This window comes from Podarcis erhardii, assembly GCF_964252035.2.
Source record: "Podarcis erhardii genome assembly, chromosome: 2".
Taxonomy (NCBI): Eukaryota; Metazoa; Chordata; class Lepidosauria; order Squamata; family Lacertidae; genus Podarcis; species Podarcis erhardii.
In genome coordinates, this window is record NC_138498.1 from 21,394,528 (window position 1) to 21,416,802 (window position 22,275).

Below are 22,275 nucleotides of genomic sequence, written 5' to 3' on the forward strand. Positions count from 1 at the left end.
GTATGATGATAAACAATGGAACCAGGGAAGGGAATAGGGGGGAAGTCAACTCTATTTTTTTCTATGTTTATAATAATAATAATAATAATAATTTATTATTTGTACCCCACCCATCTGGCTGGGCTTCCCCAGCCACTCTGGGCGGCTTCCAACAAAGATGAAAGATACACTAAAATGTCACATATTAAAAACTTCCCTGAACAGGGCTGCCTTCAGATGTCTTCTGAATGTCAGGTAGATGTTTATCGCTTTGACATCTGATGGGAGGGCGTTCCACAGGGCGGGCGCCACTACTGAGAAGGCCCTCTGCCTGGTTCCCTGTAACTTGGCCTCTCGCAGTGAGGGAACCGCCAGAAGGCCCTCGGAGCTGGACCTCAGTGTCCGGGCAGAACGATGGGGGTGGAGACGCTCCTTCAGATATACTGGACCGAGGCCGTTTAGGGCTTTAAAGGTCAGCACCAACACTTTGAATTGTGCTCGGAAACGTACTGGGAGCCAATGTAGGTCTTTCAAGACCAGTGTTATATGGTCTCGGCGGCCGCTCCCAGTCACCAGTCTAGCTGCCGCATTCTGGATTTGTTGTAGTTTCCGGGTCACCTTCAAAGGTAGCCCCACGTAGAGCATTTGAATATGTATTGTTTTTATTTATTTTTGTTTTTGGATAATTAATAAAATATTTTAAAAAGGAAAGCCCTGGTCTAAAGGGGGGGGGCGCAGCTCCATAGTGCTGGTTTTGACCTATAAAGCCTTAAATGGCCCAGGACCACAATATGGAGTTGGATTTAGAGGGGTGCAACCATTTGGCCACATTGGGTGCAGAGCTTCAGGGACAGCACAACTATGAGGTAGAATGAAAAGCAAAAGGCTGGAGTGCCAAATTTTGGCGTCACACGGTGCTGCTGAAATTTGATACCCCCAAGTGTGCCATTGCATGATAGCTCAAGGACTGGGACCAGGATACCAGCTTGGGACCAGGATACTTGAAAGATTGTCTCATCCCTTATATTCCCCCTCAACCACTGCACTCTACAGGTGAGGGCCTCCTGAAGAAACTATCTTACTGGAAGGTCAATTTTGCACAATGCTTTTAGCCTTGAGGCACCTCCTCTGCCCTGTGGAATCACCTTCCCGCGTACATCCGCTCGCTGCAGACCTTCCTTTTCCAACAAGTCTTTCCAAATGAGAATCGTTCCCAGTCTGTGCCTGGGACCGTTTTAATTTTAGTTTAATAGTTTTATCACTGTTGGAGATGCAGTAGGGATAATGCTTCTCTACTGAAAGATTTTTGGCAGAAGATAACTGAAACTATCAACAGAACTGTGTGGAACAACCTTACATTTACAGAGCAAAATATCCTCTTGAATTACATATATACCCAGCACATGGAACCTTACAAAAGGACAATACGAGTAGACTCTCCGTGCCCTTATCTCAGCAAAAAGACTGATCCCGATGAACTGCAAAAATCAAAACGTGGCTCCCTTCTACGATTGGATTGAACTCTTATACAAACTTGCAACGTATGAACAACTTGCATAAGCGCAGACTTGCCATGGGCAAATTCAATTACAGTCGTATCTCGGGTTAAGTACTTAATTCGTTCCGGAGGTCCGTTCTTAACCTGAAACTGTTCTGAACCTGAAGCACCACTTTAGCTAATGGGGCCTCCTACTGCTGCTGTGCTGCCGGAGCACGATTTCTGTTCTCATCCTGAAGCAAAGTTCTTAACCCGAGGTACTATTTCTGGGTTAGCGGAGTCTGTAACCTGAAGTGTATGTAACGTAAAGCATATGTAACCCGAGGTACCACTGTATATTTGGAATCCATTCTTACAAATACTGTAATAGGTTAAGGTCTGGTGAAATACAGTAACAACCTTGTAAAGTATACATTTTGGGGGATTTCCCCCTTCCCCCTTTATTTTTCCTTTCTACGAGGGTTCCGTTTCTCTTTCTCCTTTTCTTTTCTTTACGCCTCACTATGTTCAGTGCGCATATAATGATGTACTGTTTGACCTTTCAGTACAGAAATTTAAATTTGTTGTTTTGTCGCTTGTTTGTCGCCTTGGGCAACTTTGGGAAGGCTCTATCCACTTCACCAATCCACAAATGAAACGCACACCTCCTCCTCCTCCGGGGGAAGCAAATCCCACCAAGTCCAGAGTGTACAGAGAAACGACGGCACCCCCCCCACCCCTACCGAGAGAAAAGCAGGGGACTTTTTCGGGGGGTTGCTAAGGCGGGCGGGGGTGGCCGGAACAAGTGAAAAGCGCAAGGGAAAGTGCGCGCTCGCGCCCAGCTGGCTGCCTGTGGGGGCCCCGGAGACCCTCCTTTCCTGTTGACTCCGACAGAGCCGCTTGTGGCTGAGCCCGGCCCCTTCCCCTGTCCCCCCCCCCCTCCGCCGCTGCTCACACTTTCCCCCGTTTCCATCACATGACGAGCAGCTGGGAGGAGGACGGGGGGGGGGGGAAATGAGCCGAGTTCTGGAGAAGTGACGCGAGAGGCGGGTCCCGCCACAGTATAAGACGCCCCGCCGACGCGGCGCTCCGCTCACTGCTGCCAAGTTGGGAAGCGCGCGCTGCTGTTTGTTGGCTGGACGGCCCTTGGGGACGAGGAAGTCGTTGGACGGTAAGAGAAGCAACACCCTCCCCCCCCCCAAAAAAAACCCCCACCAATGCAAACGACGAGAAGTTTCTCTTTTACCTGAGGGAATGGAGCCTTTGCTCTGCGGGCGGGAAGCGCTTTTACGCGGAGAGGGAGAAACTCGCGGACTGGTGAGGGGCCTGAGGTGGCGCCTCGGGGTTACTCCAAAACGGCCTTCTGGGGAGCTTTCCAAAAGTTCGACAACTTTGGGCAGAACTATTTAAAAAAAAATGCAGCTCAACAACTTTGCCCCCAAACCGTTAAAAAAAGCTCAGAAACTTTCCTGTCACTGTTGGGAATATGGCAACCCTCCCCTCCGGGTCTGGAGTTTCCTTCCTCCCCTCGCCACGCCTTGAAGGCTCTTGAAATCTGGCTTTGCCTGGGGAGGAAGGGAAGGTGGGGAGAGAGGAGCGTTTGCCCGCCGTCCGCCTTCGACGAGCCCAGAAGCTGTTGCGGAAACGGCGAAGTTTTTTGCGGCTAAGGGAAAGGGTGGGCTGCTTTCCTCTTCCCCTTCCCTTCGCCATAACGACGAGTATAGAGTTGGCCTTGTGTGTGTCCTGCTGCTGTTAAGGTTGCCATGTGACTGGCTGAGGGGGAGAAGAACGGGGCGGACTCCGGGGGGTGGGGTGGGGGGCACTTGCCCCCACCTAAATCAAGTAAAAATAAAATAAAAATGCTTAACTAAAAGTAGAAGGGGAGTTTTTAATGTCTGTTTCATCGTGTTTTTAATACTCTGTTGGGAGCCACCCAGAGGGGCTGGGGAAACCAAGCCAGATGGGTGGGGTATAAATCATAAAATTATTATTATTATTAGGTTAAAGGTGTGTGAAAGAAAGTAATAGAAGTAGAAAGAAATTGCAATTGAGTAGATTGGAAGTCTAACACAAAGGGTGAGGGGGGGTGGATGGTGATGGGAATTATCTGTGGGATTGATTGAATGTAGGTATGTTGTAGGTATGTTGTATGTAGGTAGGTATGTTGTATGTATGTGTATTAATGTTGAATTATTTTAACAATAAAAATTATAATAAAAAAAGAAAAAAATTATTATTATGGAAATTGTAGAAAGATTTTTGACGGGTTTTTCTGAGCGCGTGGGGTCAGAAGAAAGTAATTTTAGGTTTCGAATCTGCTAGGCAAAGGTTGATGACAAGTGGGTGTCCTGCCTCCCCCCCCAAAAAAAAAATCCTGGCTACCTGCCTCCCCCTCCCCCCCCCCCGTAAATCCTGGCTACGCCCATGGGGTGGAGGGAACTGGGGCAGAGAAAGAAGGAAGGCTGGGCACAGTCCTGCTTCCTTTTAACAGTCTATTTCTAGGCTGATGCACTTGTGAAGGACTTTCCCTCCCTGGAGGGAGTTGTGTTTACAATGACTGGGATCGTATCCGCTTTCTTCTCCCACGCACCCCGTTCAAGGCTGACTCCTCCAAGCTTCCTGCTTTTCTCTGCCCTCCCCCAACTTCCCTTATGTTTATAATCCCCACCTCCTCCTCTCTGATATGTACCTTCTGTGTCGTTTATGCCGCCTAAGTCTGTTGGTTCTGACTTTCTTTTTTAAACTTTGCAGGGACAGATACGCAAAATGGGGGTCGACGGTGGTATGAAATGTGTTAAATTCCTGGTTTTTTTCTTCAACTTCATTTTCTGGGTAAGTTGATTTGGAGGGCCTTGGTGCTTGAAACTGCAAGGAGTAGCAGTTACTTCTTGCCTACTTAAGAAAAAGAACTCCTCAAAACTGGGGGGAAGGCGGTGTTCATACAACAAAATTTATGTATCTTGACTGCTGGTATTTTCTATTTGGCAGAGAAGCTGGATAACAGGCTTATAGAGCCTTCACATGACTATTTTAAATTCTGTTCATTTTGTTTTAACTTTTTTTTAACGGCTTGACTATACTCCTTGTAGGGGCTACTTGTTGCCCAAAGTCTCGGGCTTCTGTAAGCACTAGCAAACTTTCCTTCCAAGTTCTGCCAGACTTGAGAGGTAGTGTGTCTTGAAGAGTCTGACTTGGCTTCCTTGGTCTGTGTTACATTTTTATCAGGCTTTCCTGTAAATGATATAATCTGAGGCATATCTGAATTACATGGCTTAGTCTTCTCAAACCAGTAGCTGCCCTGGCTTCCTCTCAAAGACCCTGGGAGTTTAGCTTTAGAGATGCTGATAATCTTTCTAAAAAAACAGCTGGGGGCTTCACGGAGCTTAGTAGTGATCTTTATGTGTTACTCAGGTCTACAGGCACTCATGGTTTCGAGCAAGTAGCTTGCTTCCACACAACTGGAACACCCAGTGATTTGGCAAACCTAACTCACATCAGCTGCTTGCAGTACTAGGGACTCCGTTTCAGACAACTGTGTTCCATGTGTGTTAAAGAGCAGAGCTAGTATGTGCAAGAAATGAGTGAACAAGGCTAATATAAGTATTGAATGTGAATGTTCAGGATTGCTTAATCCTCCTCCCCGCTTGGGAACAGGAAGTCTGGAAATCACTGTCCAGAAATGCTCCTATTTGTCCTTCAAGGGTGCATCCAGCCATTGGCTCCATGACCCTGGGATGTTTTGCATGCGGGTCGGTGACTGCTTAGTAGCAAATGTGATTAATGCCAATGGGCAGTTCAATAAACAAGTACACTGGTTATCATTGGTTATCTGGCACTTTCTAGGAGGGAAAAGGATTAATGGGTTCTTGTCATTCATAGAATCATAGTGTTGGAAGGGACCCAAGGGTCATCTAGTCCAACTCCCTGTAAAAAAAGTATATGGAATGCAAGGTATGCAGCATGTGGTGTATATTAGAAAATAAAGAACAAACTTTCTTTAAGGACCAGTTCAGTCCTACTGCCTCTTAAACAGAGATGTCAGCTCCTGGGGGCCGAGCCCTTTGGGGGCTCCTAAATAATTTTTGAGGCAGGGCCCCCCAGTGTCCAAAAAGGGCAGTGTGGCTCCTCCTCTTCCTCCTGCTGCTGCCATGGAAGTGAAGGAGGGTCGAAGCAGCCTCCCACTGGTGTTGGTACCAGCAGGAGCCGTCTACTTGCCGCATTTGGCTCTGCCCCAGCTCCTCCTGAAGTCATGATGTAGATGCCACTCGTGGTATCACACACTATCACCCTCAGAAGCTGGCAGGGTACAAATAATAAATTATATTATTATTATTATTATTATTATTATTATTATTATTATTATTATTATTATCTCTGCTCTTAGAGCTGTGTTGGTGAAGGACTTTGCTTGTACCACGCCAGTTGTCATGGTGGTCTAGGACTAGTGGGGACTGACATATCTACATATAGTGAACAGCAGCTTCTGGTGGTGGAACAAAGCAGACAGGGTTCCTTTGCAATGCCTTCTGTACTCTGGAAGGTGAGGTCAGGGTCTTAATGCACTTTTAATGATGCAGAATGAATCACCCACCCACATGAATTTTGTGGAAACGGCCTTCCTGTTGCTCAACAGCAGTGCCCAGCTCATCTCACTGCTCCTTACAGGCACCAGTTATTGCTCAGTCTCTGATGAAATTCCTGTGTTGCATGGAGCCAGGGGTAGTCAGCTTGCTGCCTTCCATATAATTCCCACTTCTCATCAGCCCCAGCCATTATGACCAGTGGTCAGGTCTATTGAATTTATTAACTGCTTCTCACATCAGAATGCCCCAATACAGTTTAGAAGAATAAGGAGCTGTAGTCCAGCAACATCTGGAGGGAACCACATTAACTACCCTGCCATCAATTTAGTATGGGAGCCAGGAAAGAGGATAAACCTAAAAACAGAGGATGGAAGACTTCCAGTGGAATTGGAAGAGGCTTGGCTTGGGTGTGAGGAATCATGGACAGAATTTTTAGTGATGCCCTTTGATGGGTTCAGCATACAAGGGAAATATTTTTCTCCTTTCTCTTGATTGTTTCTCCCTTGGCACTGGAACAGCCTTTCTCAACCCTGGGTCCCCAGATGTTATTGGACTGCAACTCCCATCATCCCTAGCTAGCAGCACCAGTGGTTAGGAATGATGGGTGTTGTAGTTCAACAACATCTGGGGAACCAAGGTTGGGAGAGCCTTCAGAATGGCAGGTGTGGCAAGGGTAGGAGCATCCGCTGAATGGATGAGTGGGGTGGAAAGAGGGAGAAGAGATTGGAGGAGATGATTTGCAGCAGGAGTGGGAAACTGGTTCCTTCAGGTGTTGCTGGGCTATGGGAAGAATTCAGCATCTCACTTAGATTATTGTTCCATCAAGGTAACTATTTTGGCTTGCTTGATGGAAAACACACACACACACACACACACACACACACACACACAGCCCTCTCCTCTCCTCTCCTCTCCTCTCTGAACTGTTCCAGGGGCTTTCCCAAACGGCCCACCCTGAGCCAATTTTGGGAGCTGCATAAGGGGAGGAGGAAAAGCCAAATTGCAAAAGCGGAATCCCTTCCACAGGGCTTCCATCGATGAGATTCGTTGGTTGAATCCTGCCTTCTGACTCCCATTCTGCTTGACATTGGCCATGGCAGATGAGGCTGATGAGAGTTGGATCACACCTGGAGGACCACTGGCTTCCCGTCCCTGGCTTAGAATCATGATAAGCAGTTATTTTTGGCGGGTGGCCACTTTTAAGAATTATTTGCTTGGGGTGGCAAGGCAAGAACAATTTCAGTTTCAATCTCTTATTTCTGTACCTATGATGGAAACTGAAGCCTAAGATTTCTGGCATCTTGACCTGATCTCTAGTGGTGTCTGTCTGTCTCTGTGTGTCACATGATACCATATCACATGAATATAGCTAAACTGAAGGATGCATTCACCCAGCTATATTTGCCTACTTAACTTGCCTACGTCAATTGACAAAGAAAATGTCCCACGAAATAGTCAAGTCTTATTGCATAGGATCCTCACCTCTTTCTCTTTTGCTTCTGGGCAGCAACTGGGCATGGGGGTGGGCACAGCTGCCACCCACTGAAGGGATTGAATTGACTCAAAGGGCTCCCGTTGTTACTCCCTCTAAACCTGGGATCTTTTGGGATTATTCAGTAAACAAGAATGTTTTACATCTGTCTTGTTACACAGGGGTCAAAACGTTCCTTGCCAGGTGCATCCTGTTGCTGCTATCAGGCTAATCACATTAATATCTGTAGTCAAAACAGCGAACCTGATGGGGTGTTGTTATGCTGGGAAGAGGAGAACCAACGTTTTAAAAGTCACATCGCTTTAGTGTTGGAAAAAGATTGACTAGCTATGCTCACGTTTTTACCTTTCTTTGTGTCACGCTGACCAGGTTCACACATGCTAAGGTGAACCATGACTTGGCATGAACATGCAAGTCTGTGGGCTCTGGGAGGTTATGCTGCAGGTACGCTGCTCCGCTGTCTTTTTGCTGCTGTGTCACAATGACCTTAAACCATGGTTTGGCTTAGCATCTTGCCTGGGCTTGTGGTTTAGCTCACCTCAGAAACCATGAGCTGTAACCTATTGTTACAACTCGTGGTTAGTCTGGAGAGCGCTTAAGTCATGAACCTGAGTTCAGACAACACATTCATTCGAACCACAGCTTAGCTTAGTGTGGTACAGCAGCAACATTTTGACTTGGGCAGAAGTGAAGCAGCTACAGTCTCCTCTGTAGGTGCCCATGCATCTGAGTTCAGCTGTGGTTTGGCTAAGTGTGATGTGCAAACCAAGCCAGTGTTTGTTTTGCCAGTCATAAAGATGGGCGAGTTAGCAACATGTTTGATTTCCCTGTTAAAGTGATCAGAATGGTAAATACGGCCTCTGAGGAGGGGTGGTGGTTACATGTAACTCTGCTGAAGATAAAGGATCTAGAATCCAAGCTCCATCCTGGACCCTAGAATCTGAAATGATTTGTTCCTAGTATACACACCAAAACTTGAATTTCAAAACCCCCACTAATTCTAAGTTCTAAATGTGTGTTTCCATTAGTCTCAGGCAGTATATCTTGTGGCTTATCTTTTCCACCAAGTTTTTCGGACTCGGAATCCCATGCTTTGAGAACTATAAAGTATACATACGAACTCCAAACTCGTATTATATTTTAGGTCTTTCAAAATGTTATGTGATTAGTATTCATTAGGATCCCACTATTCAACTAGAGCTGAAAGAACTGAGCTTTACTCAAGTTTTCTGTTTTGCATGTAGAAACCATATGAAAATATAGGATGTTGCCTGTTTAAACGTACCAAATAAAAAAGTGTGTCAGCTTGCTATTGTTAGGATGCCGCTTGGTGCGATCAGTGTTATGATACAAGCCAGGAAGTGGCAGAAACTGTGGCTTCGCCCTACTTGGGTAATGGAACAGCAGTGTGAAGCATTTCCTGGGTTCAGAGGGGGGACCTTTTGTATGTGCTCTTTATATAGGCACCTCTTTCATATTTGGCCTGGCTGCTGCTGTGCCTTAATTACCAAAGCAGTCAAGACCAACTGACTTAGTTGGTCTTTAAGGTGCTACTGGAAGGAATTTGTTTTGTTTTGACTATGGCAGACCAACACGGCTACCTATCTGTAACCAAAGCAGTCAAGATTGTTTTATACATGTGTCCTCTCATCAATGGCAGAAGTGTACCTATGATAGCCAGCTCAGCTAGAGTCCTGGGGAACCTTAAGGATTAACCACCTCATTGTGTCATGATGTTTTGTTCGGTGGAGCCTTATTTGCCACACCCAGAAGTCTTATCCTCAGGCTATTTATTTTGTTAAGCAATCGCATTTCTATCCCTTCAAGAAGCTCAGGCAATGTCCGTGGTTCTCCCTTCGTTTTACCCTGTTAGTCTTTCATTCATCCCATACTTTTAAATGCATTTCAACGTGGCTTTCCAAATTGCAAAATGTCTGGTTTTTTTTTATTACAGTATATTTGTTGCACTAGGGCGACAGAGCACTTTAATGTGCCAACATGCACTTCAATCCCTCTCACAAAGCAGTGAAAGCCTGAAGGGACCCTATATATTTAAGTTTATTCATCTCGCCTTACCAATTCTTCACCAATGAAAAGTGGGCCACTCACACCCACCTTGATTGGGTCTCATTTACACCTGTCTCTGTACACCTGATCTCTGAATTGCTGGACTTTGTGCCCTAATTTTTGTAAACATTTCTTCTTCTGTATGTGAGTGAGAGAGAGATGAATATACCTCACCAGTTCAGGACAACTCTTCATGCATCCGGCTGCAAACAACAAAAGCTTATTTTAAAATGCCACAAGACCTTGCTTTCTTCCTACTACCAATGTGAGAAATGGAGGGAACTGACTTGGCACTGCTTGTGAAAACACCCCCATGTTATAAAAACTATTATGCTTGGAGTTACCATATGGTTCAGGAAGGATGAGGTGGGGAAATGTGTGTTTGGACTAGGACTACTTGCAGAAATTGGCTTAGACTGGGGTTTTTTGTTGCTGGTGTTGTTGGCCTACAGTGCACTTAGCTGCCTTTCGCGTTTCCACTTCCTGTGCCTTGGGAAAGCATGCTCTCCCCAGAAAACATTAACCCGAGTCGGCATACGATCATTGGAGTTGATGGGATGGTTTGCTTTGGTCTAATGTAAACAGCAGCCAGATGTCCCTTGGATCTGCTAGAAGAGACTTATGAAGGAACAAAGATATTAGCCTGGAGGGTGTGTCTTGGGGGCAGAAAGCCAGTAATTCCTGCTTTCTGTGGTGATTGCTGCTCCAGAAAAGGTTTCCAGCATAAAATGTCCTATTGTTGAGTCCAGGCGGCATCTTCCTTCTGTAACATGAACAGGAAACGGTGTGACAGAAGAGATAGCAACTAATGAGACTGCTTAGTCTTAGCATAACCCTTCCTGATTTTGTGAACAATTGCTGTGCTGCCTGCACTGTGGCCTGTTTGCCGTAGCACTTTGGGTGGGATTTGGCACAAGAATCGCGTGGAGGTTATACAGAACAGCCCAGCTGCAGAGAGCAAGTGAAGTCGCAGGAGGGATTTCTGGAGACACCCTAAAGTTTATTCTCACACACGGGGGGGGGGGGGAAGGAAACTCACTGAAAGCTTTTGAACCATGTGCACCCCTCACGCTTGTTGCAATGAGGCATATAATAAAAACCATTTTCTTTTGACACTGGCTGTTTGTCTTCAGGAAGGAAAGGGGGAAATTGCATGTGTGGCTGAACCACTCCTGCAAGACAAACGGGCATCGCCCTGTTTTTAGTGCCTCCCAACAGTTTCTGCGTTCTTTGGTGCTCTTTTGTGAACACCCCTCCATCCATCCATCCACATACATACCCACCTCAGATCAGAGTTAGCCCATCTTTGCCCTCATATTGAGCCAGTGGGAATATCCACAACTTGCCACCAGAGTTTTTCCCCTGGCGAGTGATGGTGGTCATGGATCTCTGCTGATCTGCCTGCAAGTTCAAAGCTTGCTGTGGGTAATCTGTAAACTGGGCTTGGGCCTCTTTGCCTTAGGTGGATCCACCCTGCTGTGATAGGGCAAGGTAAATATCAGCTCCAGTAAACGCAGCACCTATTTGGGAACTGGGTGGGAATTTCACCCTACAGCTGTGCTGACTCAGTCCTGAGCTGGGTGCCTTCATCTGATCTTGCTTATAATGGTCTCTGTTTACTCTGACTCTCTTGGTACCTCTCCCTACCTCTCCCTGATAAATAACTGCCCCGTTAAGACTATCTTGCTACAGTTGTCATTCTTCTGTCTTGGGGTCTCTCTCTCTCTCTCTCTCTCTCTCTCATATGTGACCTGCTGCCAAGTCTACAGTAACTTGTGGGTGGCAATTTGATGCTACTGCACATGGTATCACTGCCAAAGTATTAACATACCCTGCCATTTTTAAACTGATATATTTCGTTGAATTTTCATAAAGTTTCACATAAACATTCCAATACATAATAGGTTTTTCTTTTGTTTTGTTGACCTCCCGCCCCATTTTCCATGGTGGTATTTTATTTTATTTTATTTTATTTTATTTTATTTTATTTTATTTTATTTTATTTTATTTTACTTTACTTTACTTTACTTTACTTTACTTTACTTTACTTTACTTTTACTTTACTTTTACTTTTACTTTTACTTTTACTTTACTTTTACTTTACTTTACTTTATTTTATTTGCTGCACACCCTGTCTTCTCTCTCTTATATCATAACAATAATACAATAATCTCCAATTCCTTCTTTTGCTCATAGTTCACGTCCTGCTCACGAATTTAACATGCTAGAATATTTCTTTACATAGTCCAAAAAAGGCTTCTGTTCTTCCATAAAACAATTCCCCACAGTTCATCACTTATCCGTTCTTATTTGGTGGGAAATTCTCCCATCTTTCCATTTTTATGCATAAAGAATCCTAGCTTCTGTCATTACATACATAAACAACTTAATCGTCTTTTATTGAACTTCTCTCCCTATAATCCCTACCCTGTCTTTTTTTTAAACAAACAAACAAACAGCAGCTTTGGTTTGCTCTGGACTGTTAATTATGGTGACCCTATTATTATAACTGCACTCTGCTAGTATATATTTCAAGTAAAAGAGCAAGCAAGCAGGGCATGTTTAAAAAGCATGTGACCAGGCCCAAACTGCATCCAGTTGCAACATACCAATGTGCTCCTTCCCTTCTCATTCCTCCATATTCACAGACCCTGATAGTAAATGTTACTTAATGAGTTATCTTTTTTGAAAGAAAGAAAGAACTGGCTTGGTCATGAAAGCCACAAGGACAGGATATTGCAGAATAAGCGTACACAGCATCTGGGGTGGAGAAGCCTTTTATAATCAGCCTGTTTGGATTAGGGGAAGGCAGACTGTCAGCCTTGTTGTGGAAATGGAGGTGTTTTTAAGAACACAAATGTGTCGCTTTTACCTGTGAATGTTGGGAAGGTATGCCTTCAACAGTATTAAAACTCTTAAGACAGGCTTCCTCAACCTCGGCCCTCCAGCTGTTTTGGTACTACAGTTCCCATCATCCCTAACCGCTGGTCCTGCTAGCTAGGGATCATGGGAGTTGTAGGCCAAAAACATCTGGAGGGCCGAGGTTGATGAAGCCTGCTCTAGGAGCTGAATTCATCCCCATTTCAGACCCCTATTCAGTATTAAGGGCCTCCACGCTTAGAACCATGTGAGGCAGGGATAGGAAACTTGTAATGCCCTCCAGATGTTACACTCCACCTGTGATCACTGCCATGCTGGCTGGGACTGATGGGTACTAGAGTCCAACAACACCTGGAGGGCTGCAGGTTCCCCATCTCTGATGTAAGGGGAGAGCAGTGCAGAGGCATATTTGCTATCCCCATCCCCTTCTGTCATAGTCCCAGGAGCCTGGACCTGCAACCCCCCCACCCCCATGCCTTTGAGCCCCATTTATGTGCCTGGGGAGACCTGCTCCTACTTGGCTCCCTGCTGAGTTTAGAACTTCAGGCACACAGCCTTCTAAACTGTGTGGGGAGCAGAGAACGGCAAGCTCCCTGCTGCAGACCTTCATCCTCTGAATGCATGGCAGATGGTGGGACAAGACAATGAGGATGCAATATGAGTCCTTTAACACCTGATAGCACTTTCCACCCCTTCTAATTCAGATGCCTTAATGCTGGCAGAAACACTTGGTGCCAGGCAAATTTTGCACCTAAAGTTTCTCCATTTGCGAACGTTGTGGGTTAAACCACAGGGCCTAGGACTTCCCCATCAGAAAGTTGGTTGTTCGAGTCCCCACGACGGAGTGAGCTCCCGTTGCTCAGTCCCTGCTCCTGCCAACCTAGCAGTTCGAAAGCACATCAAAGTGTAAGTAGATAAATAGGTACCACTCCAGTGGGAAGATAAACGGCGTTTCCGTTTGCTGCTCTGGTTCGCCAGAAGTGGCTTAGTCATGCTGGCCACATGACCTGGAAGCTATATCCTGGCTCTCTCGGCCAATAAAGCGAGATGAGCACCGCAACCCCAGAGTCGGTCACGACTGGACCTAATGGTCAAGGGTCCCTTTACCTTTACCTTAAAAAAGTGGCTGCCACTTTTTGCACCTGGCTGACACTCAAGGATTACTGAAATGTATGTGCTTTGAAGCCTCAAAGTGTATGTTAAGGATAGGCAATATGTTAAGGAGTTTAACAACAAACAGTAGAGTGTTTTGAATACTGAAGTATGGTATTATTTTTTTTGCAGACACCAAATTAAACAGTATTAACAGTTTTAACAATGTATGTTAAAAATGTCATATTAACAATGTGTCACTTATATGAATTGCGTATTGGTTCAGGGTTATCAAAATAAAGTGTTGCCGACCCCCCTCCCCAAAATGGTGACTAGACATTCTGTTTTGGCGCTCACAACCCAGATCCCAGGAGCCATTTGGCTCCTAGCTTTTCTATCCCGGTTTCTAACACTGCGTGGATCGTGTATTTGAGCCCAGCTTCAGTTGTTAACAGACTGTTACCCCCTTGTTGCTTATTACGAAGCTTTGCTGAAGTATTGTCTTGGCATCTTCCTTTTTATTTGAAACTACGATGCACACCTTAAGGTCAAATCAATGGTGTTTTCACACTGCAGAGCAGCTGGCAGTGCAAGTTTTACTTCAAAATGAAAAGCAAATGTTAACTCTGTTCTAGTTTCTTGTAGTAAACAATACCTGTAAAGTTTTTTGTACTTTGATTTCATTATATGTGTTGGAAGCCGCCCAGAGTTGCTGGGGCAACCCAGCCAGATGGGCAGGTTATAAATAATATGTAAATAAAATAAACAGAATAAATAATAAAGTTTTTATTAGTTATTATTCCTCCCCCCCCTTTTTGGGGGGGTAATTATGAATCTTGATGCAATATTCTGCCCGACTCCAGTGGTGCAGTTCTTCTGTTGGTTATGCATGGACAATTCCGCCACTAATGGTTGGTTTCTCTTCCACACAGCTCTGCGGCATTGCTCTGATCGCCTTGGGCATTTATGTACAGATTGAACTCAAACACACCCTGGTGATGACCAGCGCCTCTGCTTCAGGCCCTCCCATTGTCATCCTGGCTGTTGGAGTTATAGTCTTCTTCATCTCTTTCTTTGGCTGCTGCGGAGCGTTAAAGGAGAACTACTGCATGGTCACCACGGTGAGGAGAATGAAGGGGAGCTAGGCATTGGAATCGCAGGGTGGGAAGCTGAACTCTTAGATCTGACTGGCTGGAGGGAGATAATATAGCTTAGTAGTCGGGACTGCAGCCTCCAAAGCCCTCTAATCCAGGCACCTGAGCCTTTGGCACCCCACCCTTTCTAGAGCTTGAGAAATGGAAGGCAGTAAGGATAGCGAATAAACCAGGTATAGGCAACCTTTGGCCCTCTAGATATTTTGGACTACAATTCCCATCATCCCTGAGGAATGGTCTTGTTAGCTAGGGATCATGGGAGTTGTAGGCCAAGACATCTGGAGGGCCGAAGGTTGCCTATGCCTGGAATAAGGCGTGCTTGCCAAGTACATAAGTTACGCTTCGTCTTACTGCTGATCTAAGACCTGTGTTGTTAACCTTGCCCTGCAACAGGTCTCAAAACCATTCTTGCCCAGGGGTAGTCAATATGTTGCTCTCCAGATGTTGTGCTATGGCTGCCATCAGCGTGATAACGGTTTCATAATTTTTGACCTAGCAATATATCACGAAACATGGGGTGTGTACACACCATGCAAAAATCACAAAGCAGAAAAAACAATGAAGCCAGCCAATGCCTCTACAGACTTCATCCTTATTTAAGACATTGTGATACTTCAATATATTGCAATGTTTAGCTGGTGATCTATCACGATGTTGACAGCCAGCTGTCGCTCAGACCTAGCCTCAGTAAGCATGGCCAATGGGTGATCAGGGACATTGGGAGTTGGGGGGCACCTCGTTGGCAACTACTGTTCTAGCCTGTTGTCATCGTTTCCCATTTTGCATATTGGGAGTCAGGATGGGGCAAATCACTGGCTTCACAGAACAGATTTGATAGGCTTTGAATAAGAATGGGTTCTGTCTCCTCTGGCTGGCTAGGCCACTGCAGACATCATAGCGGGAGAGTTATTTAGGCAAAGCTCTCCTTTTCAGAGGTAGGGCTGCTTCTTAAGTGGGCACAGTCTTTGCTGTCAGAAGGTGGTGAGATTCATATGAATAAGGGTGAAGGGGGACTATTTTCTCTTCTTGCTAAGCCCAAAATGAAGGGTGGCAGTGAGGCTGGGATCAACAAGCACTCCATAGATATTATTAACAACTGCATTTCCTTCAATAGTTTGCTGTGCTGCTGACACTGATCTTCCTGGTGGAGATTGCAGCTGCCATTGCTGGCTACATCTACAAAGATGAGGTAAGAGATGCCTCTGGGTTCCGTGGTTTTGGGTAAAGGGTGGTTCTGCTGTTCTCTCCAGATGTTTGCTACAACCCCCTGGAGCAGTGGTAGTCAGCATGGGGGTCTCCAGAGGTTTTTTTCTTCCATATTTTTTATTGATTTCAGAGGTTTTACAAATTTACTTAAATTTCAATATGTTTTACTTTAAATTTTGACTTTTTAAATTTTTTATTCAATTTTCTGTTTTACAATTTAGAATATTCATTTAGACAGCCTTAAAATATCAGTGACTTCCCTTCTCTTTCCATGGTTCATTTTGCTTAGCATAAACCCCTGCCTGTTTTATATAAACTAAACCATTCAGTTTTTCATTATTACTTCCATCAAAACTTATTTACACTGTTGAATTTATTTTAACATGGCCAGCGTTTTCAAGTGTACACAATTTCCCCCATATATTCAATAAACATTTTCCAGTCTTCTTTAAATGTATTTTCTTCTTGTTCTCTTGTTCTACATGTTAGGTCCGCAAGCTGCGCATCTACCATCAGTTTAAGTTGCCATTCTTCTTTGGTTGGGACCTCGCTCGTTTTCCATTTTTGGGCTAACAAAACACAGGCCGCTGTAGTGGCATACATAAATAACCTTTTTTTAAAATAAAATTTTTGACTTCCCAGCCTTACCTCCATGATGTTTTTATTCCCACCCTTTATCTATTGCTTTATATAACATATTTGTATTTGATACAAATATCCTCTATTTCAGTGTTTCCCAACCTTGTGCCTCCAGCTGTTTTTGGACTACAATTCCCATCATCCCTGGCCACTGGTCTTGCTAGTCAGGGATGATGGGAGTTGTAGTTCAAAAACAGCTGGAGGCACAAGGTTGGGAAACATTTCACTTGTCATTGTTTTCTTTCCGCTGCTCGTAATTCAAACCTGCCCGCTTTTTTAAAAACTAGAATAGCTTGCTAAAAGAAAGTTTATTTAGTCACATGCAGACACTTGTTATCAAGATTCAGTCATCATAGTTGACAATGAAACAAATCACTTCTTCCAAACATGGCACAAGAAGTTGACCCCATCAAAGCAGACCACAAAATTTCAGCGTTTGTTTTGATGATGTTCTTCCATACATGTTGAGCTTCTTCAGGTATCAGTCTTATTGAATGAAATAATAGAAGCATTATTCTTGTACGTGTGTGTTTTCTTAATGTCTGTTAAATGTCAGATTTGATGCAAAGGCTTCCTCTTGCTTCCATTTGCTCCTGGCAGGCTTACGGCAGGTCTAGCTTCTTCTGCGTGGCTGCCAGCTGGTCCAGCAGCCACTTCTTCTGCCAGTCGAGGTAGCGCCTCCGCGCCCTGTTTGCCTGCCAGCCCACCAGCAGCCCTGAAGCGAAGGCCAGCAGCATCGCTACCTTCACAGAGCGCTATGAGCTCAGTGCCATGTTTCCCCCCCCCCGCCCACGTTTTAATTTGACTGTAGCAGTCCACAAACAGTTTGTCACTTTGATCTGCTATTTCACAATTTCCACATAGTCCATTAAACTTTTGAAGTCATTCCTCTTTGGTTAGTACCTCTCCTCCTTTCCATTTCTGCGTGTACAGGATTCTGGCTGCTGCTGTTGAACCATCCTTTTGGGGACCTCCATCCCTATTATCCCTTGGTAGAAAAGCTTTGGGGCTTTTGGGAATAACCAACTTGAATTCTTTTCTTCAATTCATTATGTATCATTTCCCAAAAGCCTTTAGCGTTTTATACATGTCCACCACATATGAAAAAATGACTCTTTAGTATGTTTGCATTCCCAACATTTATTTGACACATTCTTACACATCTTAGCCAGGTGATTTTTAGCTATAACATCCCTCGCTTCTGCCATTGGCCCTCCTGGATGAGGTTGATGAGAGTTGGGAGTCCCAGCAACAACTAGAGGTTGTATGTTGGCCACACCTGCCCTACAGAGAGATAGGCAGAGGGAATATCTAAAGAGAAACTCTTTTTTTTTTTTAATCACTGGATTGACCCTGAGATTGAAGACCATCACTAGAGAATTCATCCAGAAGATCCTCATGTTCTCACAAGGGGAGGAACTTCCTCAGACATGCTTAATTTACCTATGATTTTGGTCTTGGCTAAATCTTAAGGAGGCTTAGTCACCCTCATCAGATGTCCTTTTTAATTCTTCCCTTTCCTTTTCTTCTTGCTTCCTCTTCCAGATCAAAACGGTGATTGACAAAGAAATCAGGGCAGAAATAGCAGTCTACAAAAATAATAAAGAAGTTAAGAATTTGTTGGATGACATGCAGCGGAAGGTGAGTGTAACATAGAAGGCCTGCTTCCTAGATCTAATTGTTGGGGAGGCAATGCTGGCAGGGGATCGTCCTTGTTTTCTGATGGCATCTTCTGCTAAGAGCAGGGAACAAAACTTCACCCATAATTTGAAGGGTAACTTTGAACATTTTCAAGGGCCAAGGTGTACCCAGTGGGATTCTTCACTTCTTGGCAGATCCCCATGTCATATCACAGACTCCTTCTGAAAGTGCCCTCAGTATTATAATAGTTTTGCCAAGTAAAGCTGTCTTGGAGATATGGATCTGTTGGTACATTAGATCCTCCCATTTTAAAAATGGCATTGCTGCATTAATATCCCACCTTTCCTCTTTAAAGACAGTAAGTCAACCACTGAAAGGTTGAATAAGTGCTGGGATGGAATCAGTGGCCATGGTGCATGTTGGTGCCAGTGACATGGGGAAATAAATGGAAGGTCCTGGAAGCAAAATCTAAGTTGTTAGGTAGGTTGTAGAAAGCCAGGGCCTTCAAGGTAGATTCCTCTGAAATGCTGCTGGTTCCACACAAGAGATTGCTTTCTGAAACCTTTGTCTACACAACCAAGCAGGTACAACCAGGCAGAAATGGCCCAGTTTCTTTTGGGGTGGCAATAACAGCTTTGTAACACTGCAAAATAACAACAACAATGAAAAAGGAGTTAGATTAAATCACTATAAATTGGTGATTAAGAGGTTTAATTTGAAATCAAGCTGGATTTGGTATCTCTGGTAACTTCTCTGTTAATGTTGGCTGTATGATCCGTATTGTTTTATTGGTGCTGTTGCTGCAGATTTGTTATGGCCTTTGGCTAAAACAATAAACTTACATTGATTGGTATATGTAAATGGACAATTGCCAACAAAGACCAATAGAAGTCACCTTTGAATTTTTAAAAAAGGAACTTCCCGAAAATGAGGGGTATAGTACAAAGACGGTGAAAGGGGACCTGGTGGAGATAGTTGTTCTTCAACAGTATGCTATTTTCATGGTTGACAATCTACATAATTGATATAGAGTATAGGCGCAAAGCAGAATGGACGACCAGAAGAAATTAGACTCTATCAAGACGAATGACGGTGCAGCCCCTGTACCAATTTTTGACAAAATTGAAGCTGCCATCGGTGCAGATGAGATGGCAAAATAACAAAGAAATGTTTTAGAAAAGGGCAACCAAAATTATCAAGGCAGTGGCGCAATTCGCCTACGGTGAATGGTTATGACATGTGGTGGTTTTCAGTTTTGAGAAAAGGCAACTGAGAAGGTGGCATGTGTACGTTGATGCCTGGTGTGGAGAAAGAGAATGGAGAAGCTTTTCTGTCTCATAACATTAGAACTCAAGACATCAAATGGAGCTGATCATTGGAATATTCAGGGTGGACAAAAAATACATACTCTGCATGCCTCTGAATATGAGTTTTTGGGAATCGCAAGTGGGAAGAGAGTGCTTGCCTGCTTCCTATGGGTATCTGATTGGCCACAGTGATAGTAGTAGGCTGTTGAACTATAATGGGTCTTTGGCTTGATCCAGGAAAGCTCTTACTATGTTATTAAAGGCTGTTGGACTTGAATCTGGATTCAGTGATTCAACGGGTAGTTTTGTGCAGATCACTACAGTTGCCCTCTATTCCCTATTTGCAAAATGGGAGTGATGGATGGATTACCATGCAGAATACTTGGGTATGTTAAGGAAATGTTCTCTGTTCTGGGAGTTAACAATCCCTGTTGGCCTGGAAGATACTGATCTCTCTCCCCCACCCTCATCTCTCTCCAATTGTAGTATAGCTGTTGTGGAGCCTCCAATTACACGGATTGGTTTAACGGTAACGGAACTACGCCCTCAAATATACCTCCATCCTGCTGCAAACACAATGACACCGATTGCCAAAATAATCCAACCGTAGAAAAAATCAACCAGGAGGTATGGATGGATGAGTGCTGGGAAAGGAAAGCTTTGTTCCTAGCATGAGGGTTTGGGTGGATGCTATAAAACCTTGTTCCCTCTCTCCCTGCAGGGCTGTGTAACAAAAATAGAAGCCTGGTTGAGAAAACACATCATCATTGTGGCTGGAGTGGCATTGGGCATTGCCTTCTTTGAGGTACCAAGAATTATAATAGATTATGGGGATCTGTGGGTGGTGGCTGGGTGCGCATGCACGCACATCTGCCCCATGATGTTGTTACACTGGGGCAAACTACCGTTCTGTCTTCATTCAGTGCTTTTCTTTTTTAAAAAGAAGTTTTGACATTAACATCTGAATCTTTCAACCCGGATAAGTGATCTGGGTTAAATATTTCCACCATCCGGGATTTTAGTATCTTTAGTTAGCAGCAATGGAATCTGCAGGACTCTGAAACCCAACTTTTGGCTTCTGGGCAAGCCTGCTTTTGGGACTTCACCCAAGCATTGCCCACCTATTTCTCCAGAGTTTTGTTCACAGTCTTAAAAGGTTTAGAAACGGCTCCCCCTGTCATCCAAACAAAAGGAGAAGATACTTGAACTTGGCACCATAGGTCCATGTAGAACTTATGATTCAGTAATCCAATGTGCATCTGATGTACACAGAGTGTTGCGTTGTATCCTGTGTCCCATCTGTACTGCTGACTAGCAGACTAGTGTGTAGGGTTAAGCTGCGAAGTAATGCTATTGGTGTTCTGCAGAGCTCTTCCATGCCACTTCGCTCCAGCTCAGAATATTCCCCCAGCTTGTCAAGTCTATACTGTGGGCGGTAGAAATGTGTTGGCCCACGTTTGATTCACTAATGCAAATTGCAAGCACTGGAAAGATACTGGTACTGCTTGCTGTCATTACAACCGTGGTGGATTGTGCCCTTCATTTGGCAGTCTAGTGCAGAGCTCGGGGCATGGGGATTGTTACGGGGAAATGGGCTACCTGAGTAAACAGAAGTAGCTTGTGAGCTATATAACTGGTTCCTGTGGCATGTGCATACCGAAGGAGGCCATTGCAGGCTTGAGCTGTTTGGACTGTAGAGGGATTGCCTTGCTGCCAGTTCCCCTTGCCCCCAAAGTTATGACTGCCTAAACAGTCACCTGAAGTGGAGACCTAAAGGACTGTAGCTCAGTAGGGGAGTATCTGCTTTGCATGCAGAAAGTAAGCAAATAATGGCTCTGCATGTAAAAGTTTAGCAAATTTGGTGGTGCATTTCAAAGAGCTGAGCAGGAGAAATTTCCTGCACACACACACCCTACGAAAGGATGGGAGAAGTGGTTGCATGGCCTCTATTCCTTGTAGGGCCACTGTGTAGTGAAACATTCACTTACTTGCAAATTACACCTCACAGCTGATACAATTTTCTTGTAACTTCTTTCCTCAGCTCCTGGGCATCATTTTTGCTTGTTGTCTCATGAAAGGAATCCGCAGTGGCTACGAGGTTATGTAGCCGCATCTCATCTTACCACATCTGGTTACTGCAGCAGCAATCACAGAACCCCTGGGATATTTCTGTCTCCTTTTCTGGGGGTGCAACTGACCATTATATATGCCTGTAGAACAGGCGTTGGGTGAATGTCTCCTCTTCTGTTCCCTTTCTTGAACACATATGCCGCCCTCCCAAGGATTCACACGTTGCCTTATCTCTCCCCACCCTCCAATCCCCTAATGGGATGTTTCCCTCAAAGTTCCTATCTTCTGTGCCTCATTCAACACTCCATTCCTACTTCAAAAGTTGCATTAGCTTTCATGCTATACTTCACGATCTAGTGGGCATCTTGTGATACACGACTGTTATTGTATTCCAGCAAATTTTCTTAGTCCCTTTCATAGGCCTGAGCAAGGACCTCTGAACTTTTGCTTCTCCCAGATTCAATCTTCAAGACTTCTGAACCTGCAGCATTTCCCCATGACACCTCACCTAATAAGTAGACTGCTATATACTTTAGGATGCTCCTTTTTCCCCCCTTGGAAAGACTGTCTGTTTAATCAAGTGAGCATAGTTGTTTTGGAAACCACAACGGGATGGAAAATTGTGGGGACTTTGTTTTTTTAGCCAGTAATTCATTATTTGGAAAATAAAGACATTGTTTCTCCCATG

The 22,275-nt window shown here is 44.6% G+C and overlaps 1 protein-coding gene across 1 annotated transcript; it reads left to right on the forward strand.

Moving 5' to 3' along the window:
- Positions 1 to 2,432: 2,432 nt before the first annotated feature.
- CD63 (CD63 molecule) lies at positions 2,433 to 22,275 on the forward strand (the record flags this gene model as incomplete). The annotated part of the gene is given in 10 exon segments (XM_081849933.1): positions 2,433 to 2,453; positions 2,455 to 2,514; positions 2,517 to 2,627; positions 4,208 to 4,288; positions 14,503 to 14,691; positions 15,839 to 15,913; positions 18,115 to 18,210; positions 20,004 to 20,144; positions 20,239 to 20,322; positions 21,559 to 22,275. Coding segments are annotated over 10 exon segments (924 nt in total). The 3' UTR covers positions 21,625 to 22,275.